Source organism: Odontesthes bonariensis, chromosome 14 (assembly GCF_027942865.1).
Source record: "Odontesthes bonariensis isolate fOdoBon6 chromosome 14, fOdoBon6.hap1, whole genome shotgun sequence".
NCBI classification, from domain to species: Eukaryota; Metazoa; Chordata; class Actinopteri; order Atheriniformes; family Atherinopsidae; genus Odontesthes; species Odontesthes bonariensis.
Window position 1 is genome coordinate 35,504,310 of NC_134519.1, and position 22,562 is coordinate 35,526,871.

The 22,562-nt window shown below is 42.1% G+C and overlaps 1 protein-coding gene across 2 annotated transcripts in view; it reads right to left on the reverse strand.

Moving 5' to 3' along the window:
* LOC142399480 (glycogen debranching enzyme-like) overlaps positions 1–22,562 on the reverse strand; it is a 96,583-nt gene that overhangs the window by 11,745 nt on the left and 62,276 nt on the right. Inside the window, exons 13-28 of one of the 2 annotated variants that reach the window (XM_075484189.1) lie at positions 20,949–21,072; positions 16,798–16,961; positions 16,593–16,694; positions 15,933–16,088; positions 14,826–14,976; positions 13,404–13,528; positions 11,495–11,607; positions 9,532–9,666; positions 8,545–8,675; positions 8,295–8,431; positions 8,022–8,155; positions 7,679–7,854; positions 7,406–7,508; positions 7,125–7,248; positions 5,440–5,538; positions 4,622–4,733 (exon numbers count right to left, since the gene is read on the reverse strand). In XM_075484189.1, the coding sequence (XP_075340304.1) occupies positions 4,622–4,733; positions 5,440–5,538; positions 7,125–7,248; positions 7,406–7,508; positions 7,679–7,854; positions 8,022–8,155; positions 8,295–8,431; positions 8,545–8,675; positions 9,532–9,666; positions 11,495–11,607; positions 13,404–13,528; positions 14,826–14,976; positions 15,933–16,088; positions 16,593–16,694; positions 16,798–16,961; positions 20,949–21,072 (2,086 nt within the window). Of the gene's footprint in view, positions 1–4,621; positions 4,734–5,439; positions 5,539–7,124; positions 7,249–7,405; positions 7,509–7,678; positions 7,855–8,021; positions 8,156–8,294; positions 8,432–8,544; positions 8,676–9,531; positions 9,667–11,494; positions 11,608–13,403; positions 13,529–14,825; positions 14,977–15,932; positions 16,089–16,592; positions 16,695–16,797; positions 16,962–20,948; positions 21,073–21,347; positions 21,472–22,562 lie in introns of both variants that reach the window. The other variant, XM_075484188.1, reaches the window with a different exon arrangement.

Sequence of the window (22,562 nt, forward strand, 5' to 3'; positions counted from 1 at the left end):
AAATTAATTAATTAACCCCCCCCCCGACCGGGCCGCAGGAACAAATTGCAGAACCAAACCGGTCCTTGGTGCTGAAAAGATTGGGGAACCCTGATTTAGGGCATCAGAATCCTAATTACAGCCCAGTCTCCTTAAAGGATTACACCCCAAACTTGATAAAAGCAGTCCACCTGAAAGCACACCAACAGGGACACAATTTTGCAACAATAAATAAAAATTTTCACCAATCCAAGCAATTGGACAATTTCTCATTGATGACCCTGAAGGCCTCCACAGGCAAAAATGTCTGGTGATCAAGGCCTGTTGATAGTGTGGTACGCCACTGGTGACTTGTTCTAAAATTTGAAACTTCTTTTTAGCTACGAAATAGTGTGCGGATGCTCCTGAGTTTTCCTCACATTTGCTAAGCAAAAATAAACTTGGGCACAAGTAAACAAAACCACAGGGCTAGAATGACTCCTCCACATTCTAAACCCTCAAAATGGCGAACACTTCCCTTTCTGATTGGAGCTGCCAGCAACAGAACTCCAACAACTAATGAAACATGTCCCCCACAAGCGCCTAGATTGGATCTTAGGATTCACTACCCATGATGTGTTGTCATCTCACAGTTGCAATTTCCATGGCATCACATGCGGCGCTGTGTCACCTGGAGCTACGGGACACTTATGTGAGGATGCTATTCATCGACTACAGCTCCACCTTCAGTACCATCCTGCCAGACATCTTGACCAACAAGCTGCACCTTTTTTGGAGCAGAGCCGGAAGGCAAAGCTTTCAATCTACAGGGCCATCTTTGTTCCAACCCTCACCTACGGTCACGAGATCTGGGTAGTGATCGAAAGAATGAGGTCACGGACAAGCAGCTGAAATGAGCTTCCTTTGGAGGTGGCAGGGCTCAGCCTTGGAAACGTGAAACAGCAGAGGTCTAAACTTTACTCCCACACAACTTGATTGTCTTGTTGGCAGCGCTACAACTTCAATGCGTGTAAGATTGGACAATGTTGCATGCTTTAAAGCAGACTGCAAGAAAGACGATTTTCCGTATCACCTCAGCCCTGGTTCCAAGCGGGCCGAAGCGTTACTAAAACGTGACGTCAGCCAACTGCCTTCCACTGATTGGGCGATGAGTGTCGTCACTGGAAGCCTAATAACGTGGGTAATAAAAGCTAGCGTTAACAGCTGTTAGCTTACCTCCAAACGTTGTCTTTTTGAAGCTCGTAACAAAACTCTACGGTACTTTTAAATACTGTTTTGTCTGGCGACCAGGAGTCTTCTCTGGCTCTCTTCTCTTGAGTTCTGTGCGATAAAAAGCCACAGGGTGAGCAGCAACACGTGCAGCCGTTTTATGACGACCCCACCCATGTCGAGGAGGCACAAAGTATACTCGTTTGTAATGGAAAAACGCAACCAAACCGAGCCGTGGCGAGCTAGTGGAAATGCGCCATTTGTCTGAAAAGGAGTTTGATAACATAGGAAAGCCCTTTGCATAGCTATCCATCCATCCATCCATCCATCCATCCATTGTCTTCCGCTTATCTGAAGTCGCCTCACGGTTCAGGAGAGAAACCCAATCATCCCTCTCCCCAGAGACACTCTCCAGCTCTTGCTGGGGGATCCCAAGGCGTTCCCAGACAAGAAAGGACATATGATCCCTCCAGCGAGTTCTGGGTCTGCCCCGGGAGGCATCCGAACCAGATGCTTGAACCACCTCAGCTGACTCCTTTTGATGCGGAGGAGCAGCAGCTCCATTCCGAGCTCCTTCCAGATGGCCGAGCTCCTTACCTCATCTCTCAGGCTGAGCTCCACCATCCTCCGAAGGAAACCCGTTTCAGCCGCTTTTATTCACAATTTGTTTTTTTTTCAGTCACTAACCGGATCTCGTGACCATAGGTAAGGGTAGAAACAAGGATGGACCAGTAGAATTTTCTTTGCTACAATGGACTAGAGCAGCGCCCTCAATATAGCCGACAAAGCCCCAATCCGTCTGTTTCCTCAGGCTGCTGAGGAGGAACAACCTGGAGGAGAAGCTGCTTAAGACCTTCTCCCGTTCAGCCATGAAAACATCTTTACATACAACATCACAGTTTGGTATGCAGGCAGCACAGCTGCAGATAAGAAATCTCTTCAGTGGATCACTCGCACTGCTGCTCACTTCAAGATATTGCCACTGCTTGCTATCTCAATTTCTTATGTTGTTTGTGGATGTGAGTGTGCGCAGTGAGTGTTTGCTTTTATGATTTTAGTTTTTATGCGGAATGTTGTTGTGCACCAAGAGGAGCAGCATCTCTAAAATATAAAGTGGTGGTGCACATAGCTGCCACTGGGCGAGATTCATTGTGAAGCAGAATTCACCAAGCGTTGGATTGTTCACCCACCAGTAGGGAACGTCAGCTGGGTTTATACCGTCATAAGACAGGTTAGTTTTACCCTTCTGATGATGTGTTGTGTAATGTAGGGAGTAGCAGGGCCTTGACACTGCTCGAGCCACATATTGTTTAGGACCAGAATGAACTCTGTGTACACAATGACGAAGGTGTAGTAGGCGCCAGATAGAGATTGGGTTTGGGCCACATACACACAGAATGATATCAAGAGGTATAAGAAGATCTCACAAACTAAGGTTATTGGGAATTTCCGTGCATGCTGCCATGTTCATGTCTCTATGTCGTTCTGATCAATAAATTCCACATAAGAGGCTGCAAAGGTGAGTCCGACTCTTTTCTCCACAACAGTAATATTAATCCTGCTCAGTACGAGAGGAAGCGCAGGTTCAGACATTTGGTGTATGTGCTTGGCTGAGGAGCCAATGGTGTGAAGCTACTGTGGGTTTATGATTGAACGCCTCTAAGTCAGAATCCCGCCTAGATGTAACTATACTGTAGCATTGCAAATCTTCCATTAGTCTTGGATAGTTGGCACTGGCCGGTGCAAAGAGCTATTTGGGAGGCAACTGGGGTGCATTATCACTGTCTTATTATCTTTGTAGAGAACCTGGTGCTAAATCCCTTGTAGACAACCTACTCCTCCTTCTTTCAACTCACAGAAAACCACCACGACATCCTTTTAAAAACCCTCTCAATCATACTGAGCACAATACTAATCCCCAATGTGAGAAGGTTATATAAAATGCATGTCCAACAATAGCAGCGTGAACTGAAATTGGCAATCTACTTCAAGGGTGACAACAACAACACAGCAAAACCATTGGCATTCAAACCCACCTGGGAACATTTACCCACAGACAACCACCCAGACATACCACATCCGATCGAAACCAAAAGACACAAGTTAACACAATCTGTCCCGTGAATGATCACCTCACCCCATGAGATAAAGACGCATATAGCAGTGGTTTTCAAAGTGGGGGCCAGGGGGCGCTAGGGGGGCCTCAGAAAATTGGAGTGAAGATAAGAAAAAAATCCAAAAATGCAAAAATAGAATTACATTTTTTTTTAAACATCATTATGAAAAATTTTCACATTTTTTTAATCAGTATTGTAAAATACAATTTATAATAATATATCATATTGAAATGTTATTTGCCATGCTTGTCTTTCTGATTGGCTGCCAGTCAAAACATCGTAGACCTGGCGGTTTGCGCCTGTTCTCAAGCTAGCGTGTAGGTAGCTTAGCCAAAATGGACGGATTTTGACTTGGAAGAGACCGAAAGAACTGGCCGACTAAAATCAGAAAGTATGAGGCAGCAGACATTAAGTTTGGCTTTACAGCCTTACAGAAAAATGGCCACGATTGCCCGAAATGCGTCCTCTGTCTGGAGACCCTCTCAAATGAGTGTTTAAAACCTTCGAAACTTCAGCGTCACTTGATACAAAAACATCCGTCAAAGTCCGAAAAAATGGTCGACTTCTTCAGACGTAAAGAAGAGCATTTAGTCAGGCTGCATTCACACAGTGAGCTGCTGTCCGTGAAGAAAAGAAAGAAAATGTAAAAGTTGAAGTTTCTTTACATATTTTGTAGCATTGTCTGTGATTTGCAAAGGGGGTCCCCAGCCAGAAGCTAATACTGTTTGGGGGGCCTTGGCATGGAAAAGTTTGGGAACCCCTGGCATAGAGGACAAACACTCTACTTAGTCATCAAATGGGCCAATAAGGGCTCCGTTGTGCTCATCATCAACAAGACTGACGACAATCTAGAAGCACAAAGACAACAAAGAATGAACCAATTTACTTCTGAATAATAATTAAAATTGAACATGTCTTCAAAAACATACAAAAACAAAACCTGCTCAAAATTGACAAGGATATAGATAAATTGAGTGTGGGGGAGACCACTGGGACTTTGTCTTGAACTGAGGCAGGGAATCTACAGACTGATTTTCACCTCAATCCATTCACCACCTTACACCCGAGCTACATTAAAGACATGAAAGATTCCCAACTCAAAGTTGCATTCCACACTGAACCCAAACTGCTCCCCGTCCACCATGGATGTTGAAAGCTTTTAAACATCCTTAAATTACCCTAATCCAAGTCACCACCTCCTTGGATCCAGTCCTTAATCGGTCTCCACTCCCACCTCATAAGTAAAGTGGGCTCTCAGCTTTGGACCCCAGTAATGCAGAAAAACAAGAACACACACACAGCTTACTTCAGCTTACCTTCATCTCTCATGTGCATGTCTATCTTGGGTCCAGCATTCCTCTCTCTGTAGGAAATTCCCACTAGGTGGCGTTGCAGAGCCTCCTGGATCACATCATGCAGAGGCTGCTCCTGCACATGTGCATACACACATTTTTAGTGCGTGTCAATGGACATATTTTAAACATTCGGGCGTGTGTGACAGTACTGTACGAAGCCTGTTGTCAACCCATCCCTTCCTGAGCTAACTTCCAGCCAATCTGCATTCAACCAACATGTAGCGTCATATCCAAAGCCTTGGCACTGTTTTTGAAGGACTGTGTTGTGTTGAAAGATACAGGGGATGAGATAAGAAAAGATAAGATAACCACTTAAGCTGTTTTCACATTTTGCAGCCCTGAAATATGCTGAGGATGTTCTGGAGAAATGGCATTTGAAGGCACAAATGTCCAGTGTGTCCCGTAGTAAAATATCTGATGATCAGCAGGTGTAACGATGTGTGAATGGAGCAGCAAATCTTCCTTTCTGATTAACTGCTGAATGAAAGCAGTGAGTGTGCAAGTCTGCACTGTTTTCTGCTGCTCTTTATGCTGCTCTTTATGCTGCTCTCCACTCAGTAGTCAATACTGTGGATATATTCAAATGCATGTGGTACTGATAAAAAAAAAAAAATGAAAGTAGCCACTTTCTCAAAGTGGTGTAAAGGAAACAGTAATTCCTAAGTTTTTGCATCCACCTCCTGTGTATTCTGCTCTGATTGCTAATTATCCTGAACATCTCTAGTGTTCCTCAGCGCAAACATCTTTATTATGTGTATATGTGTGATTGATGCACACACCTCTCCAGGGCTGCAGGGTTCGGAGTCATCAGTCGGGTACATGCGTGTGACGGGGTAGCGAAGGATTTCATGCCCCTGAGGAATGTGGTTAGTATAATCCTGTGGAGAGACAAAAAGAAGTGAAACATTATCAATGCATCAGTTGCAGAACTCTGCGACCATCAAAGGAACATATGGAAATAATCCCTTTTTCCTTTTCTTCAGAGCATATATATTAAGGTGTCTGAAGTAAGTACGTAAAAAGATTCCCCAAAAACACAACCATTTTCTTCAGAGGATATAAGTGGATAAACTCTATCTGAGGCTAATGTTCCAGCAGTTAGCTAAAGACTGTGGATGTGCAGCAACCACTTTTACCAGTTCCAACTCTCAGAGCCTGAACCTCAGAGCAGGGAAATGGAAGCATCTGAGAAATAATTCCTCATAGTTTATTTATTTATATTTTTTGTTAGCAGTAGCTAACGTTCCCGACTAAGATAATGTTGATGACGTACAACAACTTCTAAGCAATAATTGCTGTTACTTTTTGAAAGCGTAACATTGTTGTTACGACATTACGTTAATTTAATGCTTTCTAGCTGAATGGTTAAGTTCTGTAATTTGGACAAATGGTGTGCATAAGCTGTAGCTGTGTTTTTGGCACTACAACACTGAATGCGAGTGAGAAGCTGCAGACATCACCAGAAGGGAGGGCTCGAGCACTCACTCAACTCTAAAACCTAAAACCTCAAAACCTTCTTTACACATTCAAGCCCATCCATAACCTTGCTCCTCCATATCCTTCAGACCTTATCCACATTGCTCCCTGCTTCCTCAAACCCTCCTCCTTTCTTCACCTCACTGTCCTTTCTGCCGGCCTCGCCACCATGGGAAGCAGCGTCTTAAATTGTTCTGCTCCCCAACTCTGGAACTCCTTACCACTGGATGTCAGAAATATTAACCCTTGGGGTGGTCGGTGGCGTAGTGGGTACAGCAGCCACCCCATGTACAGAGGCTGCAGTCCTCGCTGCAGCTGGCCCTGGTTCGACTCCCGCACCGAGCGGCCCTGTGCTGCGTGTCTTTGCCCTCTCTCTGCCCCCTGCTTCCTGTCTCTCTCCAACTGTCCTAACATTAAAGGCATAAAAAGCCCCAAAAAATACTTTAAAAAACGAAATATGAACTCTTGCTTATTCTATTTTCAAGTCCAAACTAAAGATGCCTCTGTTCAAATGAGCATTCTCCACTTACATTCTACTGCACTGTCCCATTTCACATTGTTTTTAGTTTGTTGTAAATTGTTTTTATCTCGTTTGTTTCTCATTTGATTGGTTGCCGACCCCTGGTCTAATGCATCTGCAATCTGAATTAAAGATGTGGTCATGAAAAGCGTGAATTGGAATGAGTGGGCATTCTGTGGGATTGACTGGTAGGCATGGTATATATCTTATCACATCATATAACAATCTTAGATTTTCAGAAAAGGGCAAACCAAGGATAAGGGTTTCTCCTTTAAGAAAAGCCAGTTAGGGTCAAGGACCCTAATTATTACTCTGCTTAAACTAATGTACTGCCTTGTAACAGTACACCAAAATTCCTATCTCCTTTGCTTCAAAATAACTAACATTTATATGTACTCCATGTGCGGCTTTCAAAATTCTAGCTAATTTCTCAACCGTTTCTATTTTACAGTGTTCGTCTCCGACTACCTGGATACACTGCAGCCACCACCATACAGCATCCCGGCAGTTGTATCTGGCACAGCGACCCTCTCCAAGCAGATTGGGGATCAAACCATGGCGCAAAGTCCCCGCAAAAGCCAGAATGATGTTACTATGGATACCATGACAGAGAAAAACTCATTTCAGATATGTCCTTTCTTTAAATCAGCTGACAAATTTGATTAACACTGACACTAAATTAACCTAAAACAAACAACGACAGCATATGTTAGATAAAGTCCAGCGATCATACTGTCATGCACGCATACCGTGCATCATCGTATCTCCCTGTGATAAGCATCAGTCCTCTGAGCGCGATGAAAGTGTCTCTGCCCCAACATCGGAAAATCCCCGCGGAAAAATGAGGAAGACCTTAAGAAACCTCAGTCCATTAAAACAGCAAATAAGGGTAGTTCTAAATTCTTTTACATTGTCCATTTCTATGTTTATTTAGCGACATTTCCAAATCAAGACTAGGATAAGAAAAAAAACAGCTTACATTTATACACAGATACAGCATTAGGTTTTGATAACTAGGGTACCTGCAGCCAGTGACACACAGCACTGCTCTTTCTCGCCAGTGATTGGACTAATGCGGTATGGGACATTCTCAATTTTTGCTGAAATGGGAGAGAGCGCAGGGAAGCGTCCAACACCACACATCTGAACTGAGCCCAGTGCCAGATGATGAACAAAGGTAGAACCCTTCTGAATGAAACTGTTTTAAGGCAGACAGAAAGATGCTAGGTCAAGATTTCACGACAAACTCAATCAAAACTGAATTATAACTGAATTGACAAATCCATATAACTGAATTGTAAAAGTGCATAAAAAACATTAATTCATCCATCCAGCCACATAATGTCAAAGATAAACAGATCTTACCTTGACATGAGCTTGAAAGTTGCATCCAGGGCTGTGGTGTAGGCTGACACCATGATGGCATCAAAGTAACAAGGGATGAGGTAGCGTGGGATGTGTTTCAGGTAGTTGAACATAGCTCCCAACCACTCACCCACCTGCAAGCACAATTTTACAAAGTGCAGAGATGTCAGAACCTATATGTAGAAGTTACCCTGATGCAAGAGAGAAGGCAGGCTGTCGTTGTAAAGTTTTGTAACGTTATGAACTTCCTCTACAAAGCTGGTAAACCCTCACCTGTGCAAGTGGTCCCTCTCGATGTATCAGCCTGTTGGAGATGAAGTCCATGAGCCAGTCTCCATGTCTGAGATTAGCACAGAGGGGATGGCCCAGGTCATTGTTGGGACGGATATCAGCCAACACTGACATCAAACCTGAAGAGACAACACTTACTTTGTAGAAGCTTTTTTTCAGGTGATTATGTGCACTTGATAAACTACAATTGGAAAATGAAAAAAAAAAAACTGCACAGCTCCTTAGTAATAACCTTGTAGTCCAGCATATTTCAGGCTCTCCCACCCTGGGACACCAAAACAGCCTCCACCATCCTCTTGTTCCTCTGACTCGCAGCGAAACAACAAGGTATTCATATCTGTCAAAGTCAGCTTAGCCATCAATCTGTGAACAATTTTCAAACCAATAGGTCACTTCTGCAGCATCTCCAAATCATAGTGTACTGTATATTTGACAGTGTTTTCTCACTGCCTGGTTGAATTAGATTGCTGACTTTATAGGTGTTCTGAATGCAAGCCCAGACTAAAAACTCCTCTGACAGGTTTGCATATGACAAACTACGGAAGAGTATTAGGGCCAGGCATAAGAAAAAATAATAATATTTTGCCTGTCGAGATTAAAGTCCACATTTCGAGAATAAAGTCAAAATGTCGAGAATAAAGTCGAATTTTTGAGAAAAAAGTCAACTCCTCTGGTCCATCATCTAATTACTTTATTTTCGACATTTCGACTTTATTCTCAACATGTCGACTTTATTCTCGACAGGCAAAATATAAATATTTTTTCTTATGCCTGGCCATAATACTCTTCTGTAACAAACAACTTTAAAGAACTTGCCAGCAAAATATTTTAGTATTCCTCCATTAAATGTTAACACTCACTACTGATGGATATAAAGAATAAAAAAAAGAACATAAGAATTGTTACACAAATTGTCTGACATTTGCATGGACCAAACTAAAACACTTTCTTTAAAGAGATGCAGACTTTAGAACTAATTTACACAAACACAAGTGACAGGAGCAGAAAGAATTTAGCAGAATCTGTGCAGCTGCTTTAAAGCTTAACTGCTGAATGCAACTCTGTGCCAGTTCCAACACCTTCTAAAACTGGGGAATTCAATCACAATTTGTTGCATCCTTACATGTCCATTGTAGAGTAAAAAGACTTAACTGCAGTATACCTTAAGACTGACAACACTTCACTATAGTATGAGCAGTGGGTGAACAGGTGTACGTACTGTGCCAGGGGTTTCTGCAGAGCTTCTGGTGGGTTTTCATCTGGAACGCTGCCTCTGCGGTATTTAGGACTAAATTGGGACAGGTAAAATCTCAATGCCCCCACCACCTTCTGGGCTTTGGGGTCTAAACTAACTCTGTCAAGTGGAGAGAAAGCACATACTTACTGTCAACTGTGGACAAAAAACACTGATGGGACACAACACTGGTGTATAGCAATTTAATGCTGTTATGTGTATACACTTGTTTTCAGATGGGGACTAAACCTGACTGGATGCCAAAGGCATGGGGACTTCCTGTAAACATGGGGACCGCAATTCTGTTTCCATGGGTACAAAGGGATTTTTGAGGGTGAATACTTGGTTTTATGGTCAGGTTTACGATTAAGTTTTGGTTACATATTTATGGGTGCCAATGTCCCAGTTTAAGTTTTAGGAAAACTCACTCTGCTGTCCTGGGGTCTCACACTATTTTGACGAGCTTGAAATTAATACCAAAAATCACTCAAACAAATGCTTCTCACGTCCAAAATGTCTTCTGCCCCTAGACAAATTGTACTGCAAAACGTAGGTCACCTCACGTAGGTCACCGTCATTGTCACCTCACGGTTTTCGCTCAAATCACCTCTGAGCGCAGAGAGCGACCACTCGGGCTAGCCTTGACGGCCACTATAGCCAGGTCGCCTCATGTCCTTATCAAATCAATGTGAAGGTTGTTCTTAAAAATGCCATAAAAAAAATACCGTACAAAGTAGAAGAATAAAAATTACACCAGTGGCGCTCACGGTTCAAGAATTTTTCAGATATGACTTATCGTTTTCCAACAGCGACCATTTGTTCAAGGCATACGTATCAGTATTGAACACCAAGGCCATCTGTCAGCTGGCCTTAGTGAGGGTGTAGGTACCAGATCGGCTCGGGGTCCGTCGTCTGCTGATTACGTCACACAATATGGCTGTACGCTTGAATGGGAGTACATTGCGATTGGCAGTAGTAGCCATCGGAGAGTTTTTTCGCGGTGTTTCCGTGATCAGCAAAATCTAGTTTGTTTTGTTTAATTATTTTGGCCTTGGTTCACTCTGAAGAGAAGCTTCATTTTCAGTTTTGTGTATTGTTTGTGTGCTGAGCAGCAATAACCTCTTTGACTATGTGTGTGGACTCCTGCACATAAATGTACATAAAACTTGTAAAATTGTTCTGTTGGATATGTGTGTATATACAGTACATACACTACATATATATATATATATATATATACACCTACATACATACAGTCTAAGTAAATAAGACAAATACACACACTGAAAAATTAGCTTAAAGAAATGGCATCTATCCATCTATCTATCTATCTATCTATCTATCTATCTATCTATCTATCTATCTATCTATCTGTCGTGAAAGTCGAACACAACTTCATACTGCTCATACTGCTGATGAGACCCAAGATGGCTGACCTGTTATAACAGCTTTATGCCAGCCACTCACAACACACATACTCACATTTTCCCATTATTTGGAATTCATCAACTGGGCCATATGTGTTCTAACAGGTTTATGCCAGCCACTGTGTTATGTCTGCTACCAATACATTATGACTATATCATGACAGCCTCCGTCTGAGGATTTCACCTCTGATAGGTTAGTTAAGTACACTATGACCTCTGATTCTCTCCCACTGCTTATTTATGCCATTGAGCCAAGCAGCATGTGTCTAGTAAGGGACTTCTTTCTCAGTGAAGTCACAATATAATACAATATATATACAATATAACATGACAGCCCTCGTCTCTCAGCGGGCAGTAGCTCCATTGGCACCCATCAAAGTTTCTTTCTAGTCAGTTTTATTGTTTCAGGTTAGGGGAAGGAGCTCGGGAATGCACTGCATCAATGGAGAAACCCCACTGGCAATATAAACCAGATGTGTGTGTGTGTGTGTGTGTGTGTGTGGAGGGGGGTGGGGTGTTACCTGAAGGCAATGACACTGCCAGGTGTGAGCTTTTGGAACTGGATTTCCTGCACAAACTCTGATCGCTCTTTAGATGTTACTCCAGCATGTTTCACCACCGTACTCTCCTCCACCTGTTTTCATATCAGGGTCATTTCATTGATATGGTAACTTACGTTACCCATAGGCCAGTCACAGTAACTAGAGCTGTTAAAGAAATACCGTAATTATAATAAACAGTATACCAAATGTCTACCAAACAGGCCAAGTTGGAGGAGTTTGGTGAGGTTATGGAAACAAGACTTGACACCTGTCAGCAAGGCTGAGGTTGCTGAGGTGGCTAAAAAACTAACAATCGGATTTGGATGTGGAGGCTTCCAGCGAGCGCTGGGGCGGTTTCAAGCCAACTGCGAAGATATTAGGATGAGAATTGTCCTCATTCGAAAAAGGGATGGATTGCCCTCTCCAGGTTGGGAGTGAGTTGCTGCCCCAAGTGGGGCAGTTTAAGTTAGTCAGGGTCTTATTCACGTGTAGGGGGAGAATGAAGCAGGATTTTTATAGGCAGATTGGGCAAGCATCGGCAGCGATGCAGAAGCTGTACCAATCTGCTGTGGTGAAGAGAGCTAAAAGGCAAAGCTGTTGACTTCCCTTCACCTATGGTCATGGTCATGGTCATGGTCATGAGCTTTTAGTGACTCAAAGAAAAAGGTTGCACATACAAGCGTTTCTTGGCACACCCTTAGAGACAGGGTGGGAAGCCTAGTCCTATGGGAGGTGCTTAGTGTAGAGTTACTACTAATCTGCATCGAAAAGAGCCAGTTGAGGTGGTCGTGATGCCCTCAGGATGCCTCTCCATAGGAGGGGTTTAGACGTGTACTATTGGGAGGAGGCCTTGGGGCAGACCCAGGATTTGCCAGATTATATACCCTCAACAGGAGGATGTGGCTGGGGAGATGCAGGTAAGCAGCAAAGGGATCTTTGCTCAGACTGCTGTCCCCAGGATGCAGTCATACATACAACCAAATAAATCCACTGGTCCTCTACCTGAAATAAACTCCATATCATCAATGACTGATTCTGCAGGCCATCATCTTTGTATGTTTTAATGGACCTGCACCAAAAACAATCATTGAAAACCCCTTTCATCCAATCATCCACAGTCCACAACTGTTTCTTTATAGCCCACTGGATCCTTGTTTAGGTGTTATTGCTGGTATACATTTAGCTTTTCTAGTTATAAATCCCTTTTCCTTGAGCTGGTTTCTAATAGTTATTGTACAAAAATGTACTCCTGCCTATTTATTGAACATTTTTTCCTTATTATGATTGTTCTATTTTGAAACGTATTGCTTTGAAATGTCTGTCCTGATGCTTTGACATCTTCGTTGGTCTATCTGTATATTTCCTTTTTACAATCTTCCCATTTAGTACTTCCTTCAAATTCAGTCCCAAATGCCTGGAATAACTATCATTATTTGCCATTCTCCCTGGTGATTTACCATCTTAAAGAAGCTGATAATCTAGTCCACTGTTTTATCTGACGGTTCTCTTGTTGGGGACATGTTTTCTGTCAATTAGCCAGGTGCAACAGATTGTAAAGACTCATTTGCCTCATTTGTTCAGCTGTTTGTTTTAGAAATACAAATGAAGTAAGATGATTCTCTAACTTTTTAAAAATATTTCTTTATGAAATGATTTATTCATTTTCAAGTATGTTTTTAAAATCTTGAATTCTAAGCTGAGTTTTCTGTTACCTATGTGACTGGTTTATTCATTCCCAAAATAAAACAGCTAAATGAACATCCTCCGATAGTTCAGATACATTCTAAAAAACAGATGGCAGGAATATTGTGTAAAAATAATTAGAATTATTATGCCAGGCCTAGTCAACTAACACAAAAAATTCAAAAGCGATCATGACATTGTTTACCGGTATATGCTCTTTTATTTCCACTGTGTATTCTGGCATGCCGTTGATGTATTTATCATCCTTCTTATAACTTCCACCTTGCCTTTCCACTGTTCTTGCCTCCAGTAGAATTTCCTCTATCTTACCTGTAGAGAGAAACAGTGGCACAAAGGTTTACCAACACAGAGATATCTTCATTAGGACACCTATTTAACTCTTAAAAATCATGCAGAAAGAAAATGCAACAAAAACATTTAGAAACACACTATTTTGCCAAAAGTATTCACTCATCTGCTTTTACACGCATATGAACTTAAGTAACATCCCATTCTTAATTCATAGGGTTTAATATGACGTCAGCCCACCCTTTGCAGCTATAACAGCTTCAACTCTTCTGGCCAAGCTTTCCACAAGCTTTAGGAGTGTTTATGGGAGTTTTTGACCATTCTTCCTGAAGCTCATCTGTGAGGTCAGACACTGATGTTGGACAGAAGGCCTGGCTCACAGTCTCTGCTCTAATTCATCCCAAAGGTGTTCTATCGGGTTGAGGTCAGGACTCTGTGCAGGCCAGTCAAGTTCTTCCACACCAAACTGGCTCCTCCATGTCTTTATGGACCTTGCTTTGTGCACTGGTGCGCAGTCATGTTGGAACAGGAAGGGGCCGTCCCCAAACTGTTTCCACAAAGTTAGGAGCATGAAATGGTCCAAAATCTCTTGATCTGCTGAAGCATTCAGAGTTCCTTTCACTGGAACTAAGGGGCCAAGCCCAGCTCCTGGAGAACAACCCCACACCATAATCCCCCCTCCACCAAACTTTACACTTGAACGCGTCTCCACTGCTGTAGAGTCCAGCGGCGGCGTGCTTTACACCGCTGCATCCGACGCTTTGCATTGCACTTGGTGATGTATGGCTTGGATGCAGTTGCCATGGAAACCCATTCCATGAAGCTCTCTACGCACTGTTCCTGAGCTAATCTGAAGGCCACATGAAGGTTGGAGGTCTGTAGCGACTGACTGCAGAAAGTTGAGACCTCTGAGCACTATGAGCCTCAGCATCCTCTGACCCGCTCTGTCATTTTACCTGGCCGACCACTTCCTGGCTGAGCTGCTGTCGTTCCCAATCACTTCCACTTTGTTATAACACCACTGACAGCTGACTGTGGGATATTTAGCAGAGAGGAAACTTTACAACTGGACTTGTTGCACAGGTGGCATCCTATCATGGTACCATGGTGGAACTCACTGAGCTCCTGAGAGAGAAAATTCTTTCACAGATGTTTGTAGAAGCAGTCTGCATGCTGAGGTGTTTGACTTTATACACCTGTGGCCATGGAAGTGACTGGAACACCTGAATTTAATTATTTGGATGAGTGAGTGAATACTTTTGGCAGAAAAGTGTACATCTTTGAAATCTAACATAAAGTGATAACATTGTTTCCATACCAGGTATGAACATGGGTGGGATGTTGTTGTTATACTGGTGGGTTTTGGGGTTCCAGAAGGCCGTCCTGCTCACTGTTACCACAGACTGGTGCGTACTGGGACAATGACGAGTAACTGCAACAATATCTGCATCAACCTGGTCCACATAGACCTGAAGCCAGTGACAAGATATTAAAGTTGGACAAGCTTCACCTTTCCTGAGCCTCCACAGTTTTAACAGAGTGACAAGTATCTATTTCCCACCTCAAATGTCTTCAGAAACTAATTTTGCTCTATCGATAAGATGAAATCAGCAAAATATGGAAAAACTCATGCTCAAACTCGATTGTCTCAAAACAAAGTTGAAGGTAAAGCATTGAGAATAAAATAAACACATAAATGAAAAAAAGAATAAGGAAAAATAAAGTAGAAATATAAATTAATTACATGAAAAATAAAAAGAACTATTTAAACACAAGAAATAAAGACATTTATATTTAGATAAAAGCATACATACGTAAAGAAAAGCTTCATATTGTTCTTTTTTGTTTGACATTTGTCTTTATATTTTAACAACTATCTTTTTTTCAAATGTATATTTCCTTATTTCTTTACCAATGTATAGCTTTTTGTGGAACTCAGTCATTCTGACTCTACATAGTGACCCCCCCAAAGGCCTTTCCTTCACCCTGTGCAATACTCCAGTACCGTCCTGTTATGTGCAATATTCTGTTATGTGCAATTACCCACACTGGAATGCATATTCATTCATATATACATATATATATATATATACATATATATATATATATATATATATAGTAATATCTCTGTGCACCTACCCCCCACCACCCCTTTTGTACTATATTTTATTCTTTTATGTCTAAGATTGTTATATTTTTTATATGCTTATGTCTGCACTGAGAAAGGAGATGCTTTTAATCTCATTGTACTTGTATAGTGACAATAAAAGGCATTCTATTCTATTCTATTCTATTCTATTCGTGCTTCAGTAGCAATGGAGCAGAAACAAAACCATTAGCATGCAACATCTACAGAGATATAGCCCTTTCTGGGGCACAAACAGTGTGTCATGCATACACTTCACATTTCACCGTGGTGTTGTACCTGCATGAATCCCTGGGCAGCCAGTTCCTGGTGAAGTTTATTAAGTGACAGCTTCCCAGCTATGATGCCACTCTCCAATCCAACCTCACCAGTGGAGGATGGGGCAGCTGAGGGATTCCACTTGGGGTAAAATCGCTCCTCCTTCACCACAGATATCTGCTCTTACACACACACACACACACACACACACGTAAATAGGCAACTGAGCATACTGATGGATTTGTTAGAAACTTCTTCTTTTTTTTTGTATGAGCAGGGTACTGAATGTATCATGTGCTATAGTTATAAGTACATCAGTCAGACTTTACAGTTACAGCCACAGAATCCCACTTTAAATAAAGTAAAGCTTTTTAAATCGACTGTTTTACAGATAAAGGAGCATATCAGTAAAAATGATCATGAAACTTCAGATGTAAACATGTTCAGTGTTACAGGCCACAGAGCTTTTTCTCCATCACACGAACACTCTTCCTCCTGAGCAACAGCTGGCCTCTGGCTGCTCCTTCACAATATAATGTGGCTTGTAGAGTAAAAGAGCTTTGAGAGGCCAAATATAACCATTTATTCATTCATTCATCATTTAGGAACTAAATAAAAACACTGTCTGGCAAATGATCTAAAATAGAAGACACATCTTTCTTTTGTGTTCTTATAAATAACCTGATGTGGTACTAATTCATCGTATCCTCTGGTGGAGCCAGTAGCACAGCAGGCCATGGAAACCATAGCAGAACTGGGCAGAGAGTCCAGTGCTGAACGGAGCTGGAAAAATAGGAGTCCAACAAGCAGCAGTTAAAAACAGTTACAAACATCTCTCACATCCTCACTCGTGGTCTCATCTTAAAGTGAACACATAAACACCAACCTGAATGGGGCACTCGTTGTCATGGGTCACATCAAGGAACATGGCATGGGCAATGGAGGGCATCAGAGGGCGCAGACTGGACTGAACAAAGGCTCCGACTGGCTCACCCCCGTAACGATAGACCAGTCGACCCTCTTCGTGGCTGTCACCAGCTGACATGGCCTCTATGAATCAGGTGAAGGGGGTAAGCTTGTGAACCAGGGAAAGAGTTATCACAGTGTAAAAGGCATAAAGGCAGGGGAGAAAACACGTTTTAGCTTTGTGCACTTCGGGCTCATTCCAAACAAGCAAAGCAGGTTTTCCTCTGCAAGCAGTTGGACAACACAAATTCACCAACTTAAAAAAAAAAAAAAGATGCAAAAAGATTGATTACAGATTATTTCATAATGTGACAAACGATAAGGACAATATTTCAGGGTTACGGGGGAGCCTATCCCAGCTGTCATTGGGCGAGAGACGGGATACACCCTGGACAGGTCGCCAGTCCATCAGAGACAAGGGCGAGACAAACGACCATCCACACTCAGTCCTATGGTCAGTTCAGAGCCACCAATTAACCCAACATGCATGTTTTTGGATGGTGGGAGGGAGCTGGAGTACCCTGAGAGAACAACAGAAAGGCCACCGCTGGGATTCCAACAGTGCCGTTCACCACACCACCCAGCAACAATAAAAATACAGTTAAATTACACTGAATTCAATTCAGTCAGATTTTATTAATGCAGTCCTATTTATCATAATTGTATTTACTTAATGTATCAACTGTGATGGACTGGCAGCCTGTCCAGGGTGTAGCCAGCCTCATGCCCATGGGAGCTGGGATAAGCTTCAAGCCCTCTCAACTGTGAATTTGATTAAGGGAGTATAGAAAATGGATGAATGTAGGATGGATAATGTAATGCATAAAACGCTAGCATTAAAAACATCAGTATGACTTTTGATCTAGTGCAGAAATTGAAAATTTTCTTCATTTTTTTGTAAAAATATCTCACAGGTATTGTATGTCAGAGAGTAGGGCTGGGCGATGAAACGATAGTGATATCTATCGAAGGATACCTTTTCATCATCAGAGATGTGAAACATGGTCGATATACTTTTTGATAGATTACATTCGCCCATCTTTTGACAGACAGTACGAATAGCCAATGACAACGAGAGTTGCGCCGCACTGAACCAACCACGTGGCTGGAATAGAGCCATGCCAGCAGCTAAGTCTGTTTGTTTGTGCTGCTGCAGCCGTATAAAAAAAGAAAATGAGTGCTCCCTCGGAAGAAACGACGGAAGACACAGTCCTGCGCATTTGTGAATCTTATCCTGCGCATTTGTGAAACTTGTCCTGCGCATTTGTGAAACTTGTCCTGTGCATTTGTGAATCTTGTCCTGTACATTTGTGAATCTTATCCTGTGCATTTGTGAATCTTATCCTGTACATTTGTGAATCTTGTCCTGTACATTTGTGAATCTTATCCTGTGCATTTGTGAATCTTATCCTGTACATTTGTGAATCTTGTCCTGTACATTTGTGAATCTTATCCTGTGCATTTGTGAATCTTATCCTGTACATTTGTGAATCTTGTCCTGTACATTTGTGAATCTTATCCTGTGCATTTGTGAATCTTATCCTGTACATTTGTGAATCTTGTCCTGTACATTTGTGAATCTTGTCCTGTGCATTTGTGAAACTTGTCCTGCGCATTTGTGAATCTTATCCTGTACATTTGTGAATCTTATCCTGTGCATTTGTGAATCTTGTCCTGTGCATTTGTGAATCTTGTCCTGTGCATTTGTGAAACTTGTCCTGTGCATTTGTGAATCTTATCCTGTGCATTTGTGAATCTTGTCCTGTGCATTTGTGAATCTTGTCCTGCGCATTTGTGAATCTTGTCCTGTGCATTTGTGAAACTTGTCCTGTACATTTGTGAATCTTATCCTGTGCATTTGTGAATCTTGTCCTGTGAATTTGTGAATCTTGTCCTGTACATTTGTGAATCTTATCCTGTGCATTTGTGAATCTTGTCCTGTACATTTGTGAATCTTATCCTGTGCATTTGTGAAACTTGTCCTGCGCATTTGTGAATCTTGTTCTGTGCATTTGTGAAACTTGTCCTGTGCATTTGTGAATCTTATCCTGTGCATTTGTGAATCTTGTCCTGTGCATTTGTGAATCTTATCCTGTGCATTTGTGAAACTTGTCCTGTGCATTTGTGAATCTTATCCTGTGCATTTGTGAATCTTATCCTGCGCATTTGTGAATCTTATCCTGCGCATTTGTGAAACTTGTCCTGTGCATTTGTGAAACTTGTCCTGTGCATTTGTGAATCTTATCCTGTGCATTTGTGAATCTTATCCTGTGCATTTGTGAATCTTATCCTGTGCATTTGTGAAACTTGTCCTGTGCATTTATGAATCTTATCCTGTGCATTTGTGAATCTTGTCCTGCGCATTTATGATTCTTATCCTGCGCATTTGTGAATCTTATCCTGCGCATTTGTGAAACTTGTCCTGTGCATTTGTGAATCTTAGCCTGCGCATTTGTGAAACTTGTCCTGTGCATTTGTGAAACTTGTCCTGTGCATTTGTGAAACTTGTCCTGTGCATTTGTGAATCTTATCCTGTGCATTTGTGAATCTTGTCCTGTACATTTGTGAATCTTATCCTGTGCATTTGTGAAACTTGTCCTGTGCATTTGTGAATCTTGTCCTGTGCATTTGTGAATCTTATCCTGTGCATTTGTGAATCTTGTCCTGTGCATTTGTGAAACTTGTCCTGTGCATTTGTGAATCTTATCCTGCGCATTTGTGAATCTTGTCCTGTGCATTTGTGAATCTTATCCTGCGCATTTGTGAATCTTGTCCTGTGCATTTGTGAATCTTGTCCTCCGCATTTGTGAATCTTGTCCTGTGCATTTGTGAATCTTATCCTGCGCATTTGTGAATCTTATCCTGTGCATTTGTGAATCTTGTCCTGCGCATTTATGATTCTTATCCTGCGCATTTGTGAATCTTGTCCTGTGCATTTGTGAATCTTGTCCTGCGCATTTATGATTCTTATCCTGCGCATTTGTGAATCTTATCCTGTGCATTTGTGAATCTTGTCCTGCGCATTTATGATTCTTATCCTGCGCATTTGTGAATCTTGTCCTGCGCATTTGTGAATCTTGTCCTGTGCATTTGTGAATCTTGTCCTGCGCATTTGTGAATCTTGTCCTGTGCATTTGTGAATCTTGTCCTGCGCATTTGTGAATCTTGTCCTGTGAATTTGTGATAATTGAGACTGATTTAGCTCCATAGACACGGCCCAAGGAGTACGGGATGACATAGTTGATGACATTTTTGAAGAAGGGCCCGAAAGTTCAGTGATGTGGAGGTAAGTCCAACACGAAACAGAGTAGTGTGCACGGCAAATTATGTCGAGCACATGTTCCGACAAAGACAGAGAATACCACTAATCTGTTTCATCAGCTGAAGCAGCGCCACCCGTTTGAGCACGGAGAATGCAAACTTTTTTGATTAGTTGATGATAGAGCGCGATGTCTGTCACTATAGACAATCTTTACACGCACATGTGTCGTAGTTGTGTTCCCAGTCAATGTTTAATAAAGAGAGCGGCACCTCCTCACTGACGCAACAGAAAGCGCAGCGCACCGCGTTCAGAGCAACACGTTTCCTGTGTGTTTCTTACACGAGTAGCTGAGTGACTTTCCTACGTGTGAGGGATGTGTAGATCAGCTGAGACGTCAGGAGAGAGCTCCCGAACAGCAAGAGAGACCACCGCTGCTGGAGAGCAAACGGTTGACCGGTCAGTTATAGGATTTTTATTTAAAATACCTGTTCTGTATTTGTCTGAAACAGTCGTATATGTCACATTCAACTTTGACAGAAAATAAATATTTAATTAAAAATCAACCTTCTGATATCTTCAAATCTCAGTTAAGAGTAACAGGGAACATTTAAAATTCACAAAATAGTGATTTGTTTTATATTGTGATATATATCGATATTGACTGTAATATATGGTGATGTGACTTTAGCCATATCGCCCAGCCCTTTTAGAGAATTCTGATGAGTGCTTGTTGTGCTGTGTGGATGAATACCTGCTGATGCATGATTAGGGATATACTGTGTATGTAGATGTGTGTACTGAGAACATACCTCGTATAAGCGATGTAATCCCTAGCTTGGTAACAAAGATATTATCCAGCTCCTCACTGCCAGTAAACAGTTCAGCCACCACATACAGGTTAGGACATACTCTTCTGGCAACACCCAGCATGAACTGCTCAGCCACAGCATAACAAAGCATCACAGGAAGTGAATGAGGGAAAGGGAAGAGGAGAGTGGGGAGTGAATTTGAATGGGATACAGGGAGTTAGTGATATCAGGCCTCAAAGAAAGCACAACATGGAGTTAGAGGAGTTAAATAACACAGGGAGTGACAATAAAGAGAGAGAGGGGGGTGTTTGGGCATGGAAAGGGAAATTAAGAAAGATGCAGGGTAAACAAAAAGAAAGAGACAAATAAGAAAAAAAATTAGTTTCGAAATGCAAGTACCTCGTATAAGGCTGCTTATTCCCAGCCGGTTAACAAATACATTGTCTACGAGCTCGCTGCCAGTAAAGAGTTCAGCTATCACATACAGATTGGGTCTGACACCTCTGGCTGCGTCTAACATGGCCTTGAAAAGAAGATACAACAGCATCACAGACAGGAAGAGGCTGTTAACACGTCTGTAACACCAGGATGTACACATCACCAGCCAGCGTCTTCTCTTAAGGGACTATAGAAAATGATTCATCTAATTTGCCGTTTTGAGGATGGTGGTAAAAGTGCCATCGAACCTGTCCAAAAGCTCTGTGGCTGCATATAGTTTACATCATGTCCATGTGGCTATAACTGCATCTACAGTTTCCTCTAAATGTGTCTGTATTTCATTCTAAACTGTGTCACAAAACAAAGGTGGACAGTTTGGGCAAACACAACATGCACATTTTGATGAATTGATATGAGATGGTAACAAATTAAAAGGTTTATTTGACATCAGGTGGGGCTGTGGATGGACACCTGTGTACTATAGACTGTGAGGTCTACTTTTGGAGGACAAATTAATAAACTCCAACCAAAAAATGGTTGAAAGAAAAGCTCAGACGGCTTTAACAGTTTATTAACAGTGCCGGAGCCTGAGAAGAAGTTGAGCTCCACATTAAAGCAATACTATGTAACATTTCTACCTTAAAATAACAGCTTGAAAAAAATTGTGCGGCTAGAATGAGTTTTAATATTATGATTGGCCTGTCTCCTATGCCCTTCGGGGGTCTGAGTTGGAAAAACTGCACTATGTAACTTTGCTGGATCGGCCCGGGAGCTGAGCGGAAGTACTTCGACTTGCTTCCTGGCACACCTACCGCAAAAACAAATAGACCCCTCTCACGCTCCCAGGTACATTTGATTACTCTTACCTTCTCGGTCAACATAGCTTGTACCTTCTCACTCCTTGCCGGTTCGTCAACAAACGTGAAACGTGAAAGCGAAAGGGTGTTGTATTTACGACAGTGTAACCGTACATTACCTCCAAGCCTGTAGGGAGAGCTCCATAGTGGGCTTTTTGAGAAGTTACATTGTATTGCTTTAAGGTTTCACTTCTGGTCCTCCTCTTTATCCGACACACAGAGAGGACAGATAACGGACAGCAGAGAGACAGAAATGGATACAACTACGCATGGGTCTAAGGGTGCCTAAGAGGCACCTTTTTCAACTAAATTAGAGATG